This window comes from Rhinopithecus bieti, unplaced genomic scaffold (genome assembly GCF_001698545.2).
Source record: "Rhinopithecus bieti isolate Rb0 unplaced genomic scaffold, ASM169854v2 scaffold_2205, whole genome shotgun sequence".
NCBI classification, from domain to species: Eukaryota; Metazoa; Chordata; class Mammalia; order Primates; family Cercopithecidae; genus Rhinopithecus; species Rhinopithecus bieti.
The window spans coordinates 2,064,326-2,076,153 of NW_016803673.1; the positions used below are offsets into that span (position 1 = coordinate 2,064,326).

The following is an 11,828-nucleotide window of genomic DNA, read 5'->3' on the forward strand; positions in this document are numbered from 1 at the left end:
TGCAGTAGGCTCTGCTGTCCAGCCTAGGTGTGGGGTGTGCAGTAGGCTCTGCCATCCAGCCTAGGTGTGGGGTGTGCAGTAGGCTCTGCTGTCCAGCCTAGGTGTGGGGTGTGCAGTAGGCTCTGCCATCCAGCCTAGGTGTGGGGTGTGCAGTAGTAGGCTCTGCCATCCAGCCTAGGTGTGGGGTGTGCAGTAGGCTCTGCCATCCAGGCTTATATAAGTGCACTCCGTGGTGTTCGTACAGTGATAGAAGTGCCTGCCTGCATCTCTCAGAACAGGTCTCTGTGGTTAAACACCGCCTGACGGTATGGGAGAGAGATGTGGTTTGCCAACTGCTTGCTAAGGATTTCTGCCTCCATAGTCATTAGGGACATTGGGCTGTAGTTTTCTTGTAATGTCTGTGTCTGGCAAGGGGGTGGGTGGCATTCAGGGGAGGGGTATGGGGGCTGCTCTGTAAGGTCACATTTGAATTGAGACCTGAGAACATAAAGGGGCCTTGAGAACAGAAGGAGGTGAGTGTCTGGCAGGGGCAGCAGCCGGTGCTGAGGCCCAGACAGGCTTGTGCTTGGCACCTCTGAGAAGCAGGCCCGAGGCCTGGCTAGCCAAGTGGACATGCAGGGAAGGATGTCAGGAGATGTCAGGCCTGGGCCCAGCTGCTCCACAGGGAGGAGGAGAGGCTCCTGGTGCCGAAAAGCAAATGAGCAGAAGCCCAGGACAGGAGGCCTTAGCAGGGCTGGAGGCCAGGAGAGGCGGGGAGTTGAGCAGCCAGGGATTCTGGGCCCCAAATGAGCAAGGAGGGCAGGCAAGCAGGTAGCCCGAAGGGCTGGGGTAGGACAGAGCTGACAGGGAGTGGCCCTAGGGGCTGGGGACGAGGGGCTTTGCTGCAGCAAACACAGAATGAGCCTGGCTGCCGAGGGGGCCGGTGCCACGTGGCCCTCATGCAGTGACCACCGGGGCCATGTGTTTGCCCAGGTTCAACGATGAAGTGAAGCACATCAAGGTGGTGGAGAAGGACAACTGGATCCACATCACAGAAGCCAAGAAATTCGACAGCCTCCTGGTAGGTGACTCGCGGCTCCAGCCGGCTCCCATCCCCAGCCACAGGGAACAGGTGTTTCCTCCCGGCCCTGAGCAAGTGGCCATGTTTCCTGTGAGGATTGATTCTTTCCAGTGTGGGAAAGGTTTAGGGAACTAGTTTTTAAGGCACTCGGACAGCTGGAGCTGTGTCACAGCCTCCTGAATTGGGACTTCTGACCCCCAAAGCCTGGGCAAGGTGGTTGACCCTGGTGGACAGTGCAGGGGTGGGGTGAGGACAGCCCAGGCCACCAGCATCCCCAGATTCCTTTCGTGCCCATCCTCCTGCGAGAGCAGAAACTGACGCCCAGTGGGGCTTCCAGCTGGGGCCTGGCTGGGTAGCCTCGTTATACATGTATGGCTTCAAACAACTCCTTCCCTGACTCACCCCCACCCTCCGTCCCAGCCGGAATGCAGTTAGAGGCATAGTCCTTGAAATGATTTTAAAGTTATGCCTACATTTTCTTTTCTTAATTACAAAAGTTGTATATTTTGAGAACTCCGGACTAGAGGCCCCCAAGCTCTTAACTTCCCCACTGTGGCCACAGAAAAGCACAAGGTCAGGCAGAAATCCATAATCTCCGGCTGGGCGTGGTGGCCTATGCCTATAATCCCAGCACTTTGGGAGGCCGAGGTGAGTGAATCACTTGAGGTCAGGAGTTCGAGACCAGCCTGGCCAACATTGCAAAACCCCATGTAATACAAAAATTAGCCGGGCATGGTGGCACATGCTTGTAGTCCCCACTACTTGGGAAGCTGAGGCACGAGAATTGTTTGAACCCAGGAGGTGGAGGTTGCAGTGAGCCGAGATCGCACCACCGCACTTCAGCCTGGGTGACAGAGTGAGACTCCGTCTCAAAAAAAAAAAAAAAAAAAAATCCATAATATCCCATCCCCACCTCCAGAAAAAACAAAAGTGGAAACGAGTGTTTGCACCTCAGTGAGTCCTCAGGACCTCGCTACACGCAGCTTAGGTGTGCTTTATATTATATACATAATAATGCTGGCAATACCCCAGCTGATTGTTAGTGGACTTTTCAAGGCCACACACACTGACCATCAATGAATCTTTCCCTGACTGATGGCCGCATGGCTCTCTGTCACTTGGAGATCCTGTTATTTCTAGAAGCTTGCCCCAAGTGCTGGATACAGAGTTTCCGTTTTTCCATTATAAAAGCTGTTGGCAATCAGCATCCGTGCTGGTCCGTCTTTCGGCATCTTTTGCAGATTATTTTTTCTAGAAAGTTTTTGGGGGAGTTGCTGGTACCTTCGAGGTACTGACCACCCACCATGGGCTGGGGGGGAAGTGGGGAGTTCTGAGGAGTCCAGGAAGCTAGTCTCCCCCACATGAACCAGGAGGTGGGAGAGGGAGGCCAGGTCACTGCGGGAGGACTTCTGGAGGTGGCAGCTGTCAGTGAGCGTGTATGCCCTGCAGGAGTTGGTGGAGTACTACCAGTGCCACTCACTCAAGGAGAGCTTCAAGCAGCTGGACACCACACTCAAGTACCCCTACAAGTCCCGGGAACGCTCGGCCTCCAGGGCCTCCAGCCGGTCCCCAGGTAACGCCCCAGCCCAGCCAGCACACCAGCACTCCTCAGAGGGGTCTGCCCTAGCCCATTTCTCAGGACCCAGATCCTGCCCTCACGTACCCAGGCCAGGAGTCCCACCCTTGGGAACATAGCCCCGGCCCCCCGCCTGCGCCCCCAGCTGTCACAGATGCTATCGTGTGGCATCTCCTGGGCCACGTGACAGGCGGGGCTCTGCACCTGCTCAGAATTGCTGCTCTGTCTTGGCTCCCTCATCCAGAGACCAGTGGGGGTTGGAGGGGCCAGGTCCAGGCAGAGACCCCTGTGCATGGAGCTATCACTGGTGGGAGAGAAAAGGGCAGGCCCACCCATTCCCAGATCCCTGTCTGTGCCCAGCCCCTGGGCCTCCTCTGTGAGGGGCAGCCTGTTTGCAGATTGGACTCCTCAACCCAGAACAGGGAAGGCCACGTGGAATCAGGGGCAGGGGCAGGCCCAGAGCATGCGGCTTCCCGCTCAGGACTCTGTCCAGAGTCACCCTATATCCTCCAGCCCGCAGGGACCTGCAGGGCCATGGGTCCCACACAGGCCGAGCTGGACAGGAAAGGAACAGCTGGGCTTAATGAGCACCTGCTGTGTGCCAGACGAGGGCATGAGAGGAGGTGGTCCCCATTTGCTCTCGAGGACGCAGGTGCAGAGATTGGCTCCAGGGGTAGCTCAGGTGTGGCTGAGCGGCGCCTGTGCCTGGGTGGGGCTTGACAACCCACGCTGCCCCCTGCCTCCTTTGCCCCCTATAGGGCCTTTCCTGCCAAAGGGCCTGCCCCGCCCCATGCCCCCCAGCCTGTAGCTGTGCCCACCGTGACTGTGCATGGATGCCCTGCTGCCCGCCTCACGTTCTCTCTCGCCTCTTTGCAGCTTCCTGTGCTTCCTACAACTTTTCTTTTCTCGGTCCTCAGGGCCTCAGCTTTGCTTCTCAGGGCCCCTCCGCTCCCTTCTGGTCAGGTACCGCTGCTCCCCAGGGCGTGGGGGGACCAGGCCTGTGGCAGCTGCCTTGGGAGACCCAGCACGGAGCTGCCCGCTGGCCCCACAGCCCTGCCTGACATGGCCACAGTTGTCCGCAGTCTGGCGCAGGGTGGCGGGGAGGAAGGGGCTGGGGAGCCTGGGCAGAGGCTGCTGCAGGCACCTGAGGACACGTCAGGCTTGGTCCCACCCTCGTCACCACCCACCCCCTGTGGACACGCCCACCCTGATGGCCACTTCCCCAGCCCCGTCCACTGTCATTCCTCCTTGTTCATCAAGAGCTTTGCCTCTGGTAACAGAAAACAGGTGGCCACGAGGAGGCGCTGTGGGACTTGGGTGCAGGGAGGTGGGGGTTTTAGTCAGCCCTGACCTCATGGCTTTCAGCTGCCAGAGTCAAAGTCCCTTCCCAGCAGCTGTGTGTGTTTCACCCTCAGCCATGGTCATGTCACCTGTCTATCAGGATTCTGTGTCTGGGCCAAGCTGGTTCCCCTGGGTTGCTGGTTGGATTTGGGCTCTGGAATTGGGGGACCTCTGGAATGATGATGGTCAAAGCCTGGGCACCTGCTCGTGTCCCTGAGAACATCCTCATTGCAGGGACTTGGATGTGCTGTGTCCCCAGACCCAGGGGGCAAGAGGGCCTGGGATTGGAGGCCAGTGTGTCCCTCCAGAGCCTGGATGCTTGACATCCTTCCTCTCTGGGTACAGAGCAAGGTGCTGGGCACCAGGGGAGAGACGCAGCTTGGCCCAAGGGCCTCCTCGATCCCTGGTTGGGCCCCTACTGCCGCCGTGTGATGCCGCCCATCTTTCTCCACAGTGTTCACGCCCCGCGTCATTGGCACGGCTGTGGCCAGGTACAACTTTGCCGCCCGAGACATGAGAGAGCTTTCGCTGCGGGAGGGTGACGTGGTGAGGATCTACAGCCGCATCGGCGGGGACCAGGGCTGGTGGAAGGGCGAGACCAATGGACGGGTGAGTGGCCTTACCCTGAGGGTGCGGGGCTGGCCTCGCTGCAGCCCCCACCTGGTGACTCAGGCAGACTAGCACCACAGCTATGTCCACATCCCTGGCCCTGTCCCAGGCACCCTCTGCAATCTCCTTCATCCTCACAGCAGCCCAGAAGGCTGGCGTTCACAGGGGAAACTGAGGCTCCAGATGTTTACCACGAACCCAAGGTCTCATAGCCCAGGAATTGGCTACAGAGGTCTGATCTGGATCCAAGCTCCTAGGACCCTCCACCCTGTTCCATTTTTATTCTGGGCTGCCCTCACAGCTGCACTCTTCAAATTACTTGTAAGTCCCCAAGCTCTGTTTGCAGGAAGGGAGGTCACAGGACTGAGGAGGACACGGTGTCCTTTCTGGGCTCCTCCTGCCATTCTCTAAGGCCCCATCTATGCCCTGGTGAGACAGTAGGACACATTGTGTCCCTACCCACCTCCATCCCTTCACATTTTCCCAAGTGCCAGGTGGGCTTAAGAGCACCCCGGGCACCCTAAGATTCTGCATAAGTCCATGGCCTCTTTATCCCAACACCCCATCTCTACCTCTAGCTTTGACCCATGTCTCTCAGTACGTATCCATCCAAGCACCAGAGTTCCGTGTGCCACCAATTAGAAAATGCCCAGCTTCCTCTTTGAGCTGCAGGTGCACAGGGCAAGTGCATGGGGCTGCAGAGGGCCAGTTAACCTTGGCTCCCAGTGCTGTCCCTTCCATTGTCCAGTGGCAGGAGCCGCTCTGCCTTCACCTATCAGGCAGTCTGCCCCTTGGAGGCGCTCAAGTTTGATCCAGTTTTTACCCAACTGCCTTGCAGAAGTGTCAAGGGTACTGAGGCGTAGGTAGCCCACCTAGGGGGCTGGGACCACTTGTTCTCAAAGTGGTCCTTGTGTGATTGGCATTAAAAGTGCCTGAACCTGTAATATAATAAACACATACCTGGGCCCTTTCCCAGATCCAGGTATTTTCTATACAGCATTCAGTTTTAGAACAACTAGTTTGAGTATTACTGGATAATTCCTGTCAATTTGACCCTGTTATCATTATGAAACATCTCTTCTTTTCTCTGGCCGTTATTCTTGCTGTAATCTCCTTTATCTGCTGTTGTAGTGACACCAGCTTTCTTGGGATTAGCGCTTTGTGTGGCATATTATTTTCTCTCATACTACTTAAACTTGTCTTTTTCCTTATATTTAAAATGGGTCTCTTATAAATAGTTGGGGAAGCCAGTCTGATCTGACAGTCTTTGACTTTTAATAGGCATGTGTAGTCCATTTACATTTAGTGTAATTACTGAGCTATTTGGGTTTAAGTAAGTAATCTAACTTTATTTTCTATTTGTCACATCTACTCCTTTTTTCTTCTCTCTTGCCTACTTTTGAATTAACGTATTTTTAATTCTACTTCCCCTGCCCTACGTTGGTTTGTTAGTTACATACTTTTTTTCTTAAGTGGTAACCTTACACCAGAGATTCCCTTAAATGAGTACTTTTTTACTATTTCCCAGGCAATGCAAGGAAGGACCTTGCAACTTTTGATTGTATCCATTTTCCTTCCAACTTTTGTGCAAGTGTCATCATGTATCTTAATTCTATATATGTTCAAACCTTAGAAGACATTGTTTTTGTTTTAGGCAGTTGTGCTCATTTAGATTTACCCCGTGTTTACCTTTCCCAGGGCTCCCCATTTCCTCTTGCATTATTGTATTTCCACCCAAGACCATTTCTCTGCTGGCTGACATCCCCTCTCTTTCATATTTTTTAAAGTTTATCTGCTATTAATGAAGTCTCAGTTTCTGTTGAATCTAAAATCATCCTTATTTCACTTTCTTTTTAAATATTCACATTGTAAAATGTTTGTAACTTATAATTTTGAAACAAAATTTCAAACATAAAATTTCAAAATTTCCTCTTAAAAGTGAGAGTAACCTGCCCAGATTTACCAGTTGTGAATGTTTTGCCCCCTTTGCTTTATCATTTGCACTGTATGTGTGTGTGTGTGTGTGTGTGTGTGTGTGTCTATTTCTCTCTAACTCATTAGAGAGTAAATTGCAGAAATCGTATTTCTTTACCCCTAAGTATTTCCTAAGACCAAGGACATTCCCCTTTGATATAATACAATTATCTAATCCACTGTCCCGATTCAAATCTTACCAGTCATCCCAATCATGTCTTCTCTAGCTCTTTTCTCCTGGTCCTGGATCCAATCCGGGATCATGAACTGCTGTGATCCTTAACTCTCTTTAATCTAAAATATTCCTCAGCCTTTCTCTGCCTTACATGACTTGTACGTTTTTGAAGCGTTTCAGCCAACTATTTTTATAGTATATCTCTCCATTTGGGTTTGACGTTTCTTCATGATTAGATTGAGGTTGCATGGGGAACACCACAATGGGGACGTTGGCACTTTCTCAGTGCTGTAGTGTCCTGTTAGGAGATGAGTTATACCAGTTTGTCTCATTATTTGTGACATTAACTTTGATCATGTGTTTAAGATTATATTTGCTATGTTCTTCTACTGTGAAGTTTGCCTGTCATTAGCAAGAAATGTGTGGGGTAATACTTTGAAGTTAAGTAAATGTCCTGTTCCTCTTCAAACTTTAATGTACTAGTTTTATCTTCCCTTGATGAATTTTATCTGTTCTATTATTTCTATTATGGCTGAAAAAATAGTGATTTTTTTTTTTTTTTTTACTATCTATAGATATTAGTTGGCATTCTACTGTAAGGAAAACTTTCTTTTCTCTTGTACTTATTCATTCTCCCCCAGGAATCAGTCATTTTTCCAAGGAGACCTAGTTCCTTTCTGTGAGTTGTTTTGAGTTCATTTTGAAGTTTTGAGTTCGTTTTACTGTAATATGCCTAGGTGTGATTTTCTCTTTATTTATTCTGCTTAGGATTTGCAGAGATTTTTTTCAACCTGTGGCTTGATGTCCATCACTTTTGGAAATTTCTCAGCCAGAATAGTATCTGCAGACAGCGTGTCTGTTCCATTTTCTCTCTTTTCTCCTTGTCGGACTTCATTCACATGGATGTTAGAACTTTTTGCCATGGCCTCATATTATTCCCACAATTTTATGTGTTTTTCGTCCTTTTTTCTCTCTGGTTTTCTATCTAGTCACTTTCTAGTGACCTGTCTTACCGTTTATGCATCTTCTCTTCTGCTTTGTCTAAATCCCTCTATTGGATTCTTCATTTCATTCATTATATTTTTCAGTTCTAGGATTTCTATTTGACTTCTGATTTAGGTTCTCTGGTAAAATTATCTGCCTTTTCATCCATTTAGATTCAACAGAAACTGAGACTTCATTAATAGCAGATAAACTTTAAAAAATATGAAAGAGAGGGGATGTCAGCCAGCAGAGAAATGGTCTTGGGTGGAAATACAATAATGCAAGAGGAAATGGGGAGCCCTGGGAAAGGTAAACACGGGGTAAATCTAAACGAGCACAACTGCCTAAAACAAAAACAATGTCTTCTAAGGTTTGAACATATATAGAATTAAGATACATGATGACACTTGCACAAAAGTTGGAAGGAAAATGGATACAATCAAAAGTTGCAAGGTCCTTCCTTGCATTGCCTGGGAAATAGTAAAAAAGTACTCATTTAAGGGAATCTCTGGTGTAAGGTTACCACTTAAGAAAAAAAGTATGTAACTAACAAACCAATGTAGGGCAGGGGAAGTAGAATTAAAAATACGTTAATTCAAAAGTAGGCAAGAGAGAAGAAAAAAGGAGTAGATGTGACAAATAGAAAATAAAGTTAGATTACTTACTTAAACCCAAATAGCTCAGTAATTAGAGTTATTTATCTCCCCTGACAGATGACCTCAATACCTGTGGTTATAATTTCTACTGCCTGCTTTTTCTGTTGGTTTTTGTCATTTGGTCCTGACTGAATGCCAAGCTTGTGTATTAAGAAAAAAACTGTAGCTGTTCTGGGTGATGTTCTTTTCCTCAGGAGAATTTATTTTTTTTCTGACTGGCAGGTGGAGGGTGGGCAGAACATCTTAAATTGGCCAAGGGTGGTGTTTTTCTGGGTTCCTTTTATTCCTGGGCAATGGTTCCATCAGGTGCTTCTGAATTGCAGGCCTTGCGGAGAACTCTGCACTTCCCAAGGACCCCCTATCTTTATGAGTCTCTACTTGCCCCTACCCCAACACAGACATGCACACACCTGCTTACACACACACACACACACACACACACACACACACACACAGACACGATCCTGCCATCTTTTTCAGATTGGCTGGTTTCCTTCAACGTACGTAGAAGAGGAGGGCATCCAGTGACGGCAGGAACGTGGACAAGACGCACAGATTTTCTTGGGAGAGTCACCCCAGCCCTGAAGTCTGTCTCTAGCTCCTCTGTGACTCAGAGGGGAAATACCAACCTCCCAGTCTTCCACTACCCACAGGGATGGGAAGGGTGTTGAGAATCCTAAACTCGAACCGTTTCACTGTCAGCCTGCCCTTGGCGACCCATCACTGGGTATGCTATTGTACATAGAGGAAACCTGGGCTCGCCCCACCCAGAGCACAGAGGAGGGGGCACCAGCAGCACTGCAAGCCAGGCTCTGGGTAGCAGCTGAGGCCGGAAGCCCATCGCCTGCCCCCGTCCAACTGAGATGGCGGTCAGGAGCCTAGGTTTGAACAGCAGATGCTGTCCCAGGAAGGGCTAGGGACAGCAGAGGGGACCTGCCCCCAGCCCCTCTGCTTAGCCCCTGGACTCAGCCTTGCCTGTCTTTTCCTGCTGCTCCCAGGGGGAGGTGTCAGGCCTCGGGAGGCAGATGGGACCAGAGCCAGGCTGTTCACTGTGGGCCCACTTGCCCCACTGTGCTAGGGCGCAGGAGGAGAGAGCACTACGGTGGCCCTCTGCAGCCACTCTGGCTCCCCAGACTTCCCTGACTCCCCCACTCCCCTCCATGCCAGGGGCACACCCAGACCCCACAGGGCAGGCCCCTCTCTTGGGAGGAGCCTTTAGGAGGATGAAATTCCAACCCTGCTCCCTGGTCAGTGGTACTGTTTCCTGCCTTCTCTCTGAGAGACCCTTTCTGGAGTCCCGGGAAGGTGTTTGCCTGGCCCCGGCCCTGCTGCCAGGTCAGTACATCTTTTGTAAAAACCCTGAAATGGGCAGGGAAGAAAACAGGGATTTCTCCTCTCTAGATCCCTGCCAGGTCCTTCTCCAGGAGGCCCCTCTGCTGTCCTGCAGGGTGGTCCCTGAGGGTCTGCCCAGCCTTGGCATGAGAGGTTGGTTCTAGCCCCTGGCAGGGCTTCCTTCCAAGGGTCCCTGCAGCCTTCAAACTGGGCCTTGGGCAACTCAGAGTAAGTGCTCTTGGGAGTGGTTCTACCCCATTACCTCCCCCAGCCACAACTCCTGGCCTTTGACCTCCGGCTGGGTTAGCCAGACCCTGGTTTCTCTACCTGGCAGCAGTGTCTCCCTCCCAGCTCCTTGCCAAAGCCTCTGTTGAGACCTGGGCTTCCTGTAGCCCCTTATCCCTCTGGCCAGCTGCACAGCCTATGGGAGGTGCCTGGCCCAGGTTGGGTGTGGGGGAGGCTGATCCCTGCTGTGGGTGGCGCTGGGGACCTGCGGGCTTCTTCTGAGTTTGGCCTTGTGACCTCTGAGCCTTATGCTTCTGGGGCGTAGGGAAGAGGTGGGAGGAGTCACGGGGATGGGGAGCGGCAGGATGAGAGTGGCCCTCGACAAAGGCTTGGGAAATGAGGGGAGGTGGAGGCAGGGCAGGGGAAGCGAGGAGTCGGCCTGGGAGAGAGCACCCTGGGGCCTGCGTGTCAGGGTACACCTAGCACTTTGTGCCCCACGGCCCAGCAGGCGCCGAGGATGGAGGGGAGGAAGCCAGTAGCCCCTGTGTTGACTGTCGTCAGAAAGGTCTTGTGTTTTGGTTTTGGGGTTTTTGTTGTGTTGTGTTTTTTTGGCTTGTTTGTTTTTTTAAGGGGAAAAAAGTTTGTAATTATTTCATCCAAATCTCCCGTTATATATCTGTGAATAATAAGAGATTTTATAATAGCAAGAAAATGATGTATATTTTAGTTTGTTGACAAATAAGTCATCATGATCACAAAGGACACTGAGAAAAAATAATTTAGAACCCTGACCTTTCGTGAACTTTTTTGTTTTGTGTTTGTTTGTTTTGAGATTTGTATTTGGTTTGGTTTGGTTTTTGCACTGCACAAAGGCAGGAGGGTTGGAGGGCTGAGTGCAGCCGGGAAGTCTGATGGTTTTCAGCAGGAGACGGGGTGTCCTCTGCCGGGGGCTAAACTGCAGAGGCCTGAGATTAGCTGTGAACATGTGGGAGCCCGATGCATGCGGGTCAGGGATCTGGGCCCCCCTCCCCCCACGCTGGTGGCAACCCCAAATGGACACAAACTGTACATTTACCAATGGGTTTTTTTCAGACCATGGTTTTTACTTGCAAATAAACCTGAGTTCTTTTCTGCAGGAGTGGTCAGCCTTTCATGCCAGGGGAGGAGGGGATGGCTGGATTCCTCCACCTAAGTCCAGCAGGGTCTGTCTGACTGGGTTGCTTGGATCTCAGCATGGCCCAACCTCAGCAGGGTCTGAGAGAGAAGGAGGTAATGGTGCCATGGCCACCTCCCGGCTGGCATAGCACCACGGGTTTCCCATGCGGTGCCCTGGAATTCTCCAAGTGGCATCGGGCATACAAATGGGACTGGAATTCCTGCCCCATCACTTGGGTACCTCCTGAGCCCCTGTTTCTTTACACGTATATTGAAGATAAAAATAGCCTCAGTGCAGTGGCACACATCTGTCATTCTAGCACTTTGGTAGGCTGAGGTGGGAAGCTGAGGTGGGAAGATGGCTTGAGCCCAGGGAGTTGAGACCAGCCAGGGCAACATAGTGAGACACTGTCTCTACGACACTTTTTTTTTTTAATAGTTGGGCATGGTGGTGCACATCTCTGGTCCCAGCTTCTCAGGAGGGTGAGGTGGGAGGATCACTTGAGCCCAGGAGGTCGAAGCTGCAGTGAGCTGTGATTGCACCACTGTACTCCAGCCTGGGCAACAGAGCAAGACCCTGAATGTAAAAAAAACCAAAAAACAAAAAAAACCTCCATTTTGGTGGGTTCTGTGGTGTAAGATAGAGAAAACCAAAATAGAAAATGAGAGATTTATTTCTCCTTCCCCTCATGGAGGACCGTCCAGAGGCAGCAGCACTAGGCTCCTTTGCCTTGCCCTGGT

General features: G+C 51.2%; 1 protein-coding gene across 1 annotated transcript in view; it reads left to right on the forward strand.

Annotated features, from left to right (window-relative positions):
- Positions 1 to 11,067, forward strand: part of VAV2 (vav guanine nucleotide exchange factor 2) — a 192,278-nt gene extending 181,211 nt beyond the window's left edge. The window contains 5 exon segments of the mRNA XM_017848951.1: positions 973 to 1,060; positions 2,510 to 2,633; positions 3,513 to 3,599; positions 4,432 to 4,586; positions 8,856 to 11,067. Of these exon segments, the coding sequence (XP_017704440.1) occupies positions 973 to 1,060; positions 2,510 to 2,633; positions 3,513 to 3,599; positions 4,432 to 4,586; positions 8,856 to 8,903 (502 nt within the window). The 3' untranslated portion in view covers positions 8,904 to 11,067.
- Positions 11,068 to 11,828: the final 761 nt, after the last annotated feature.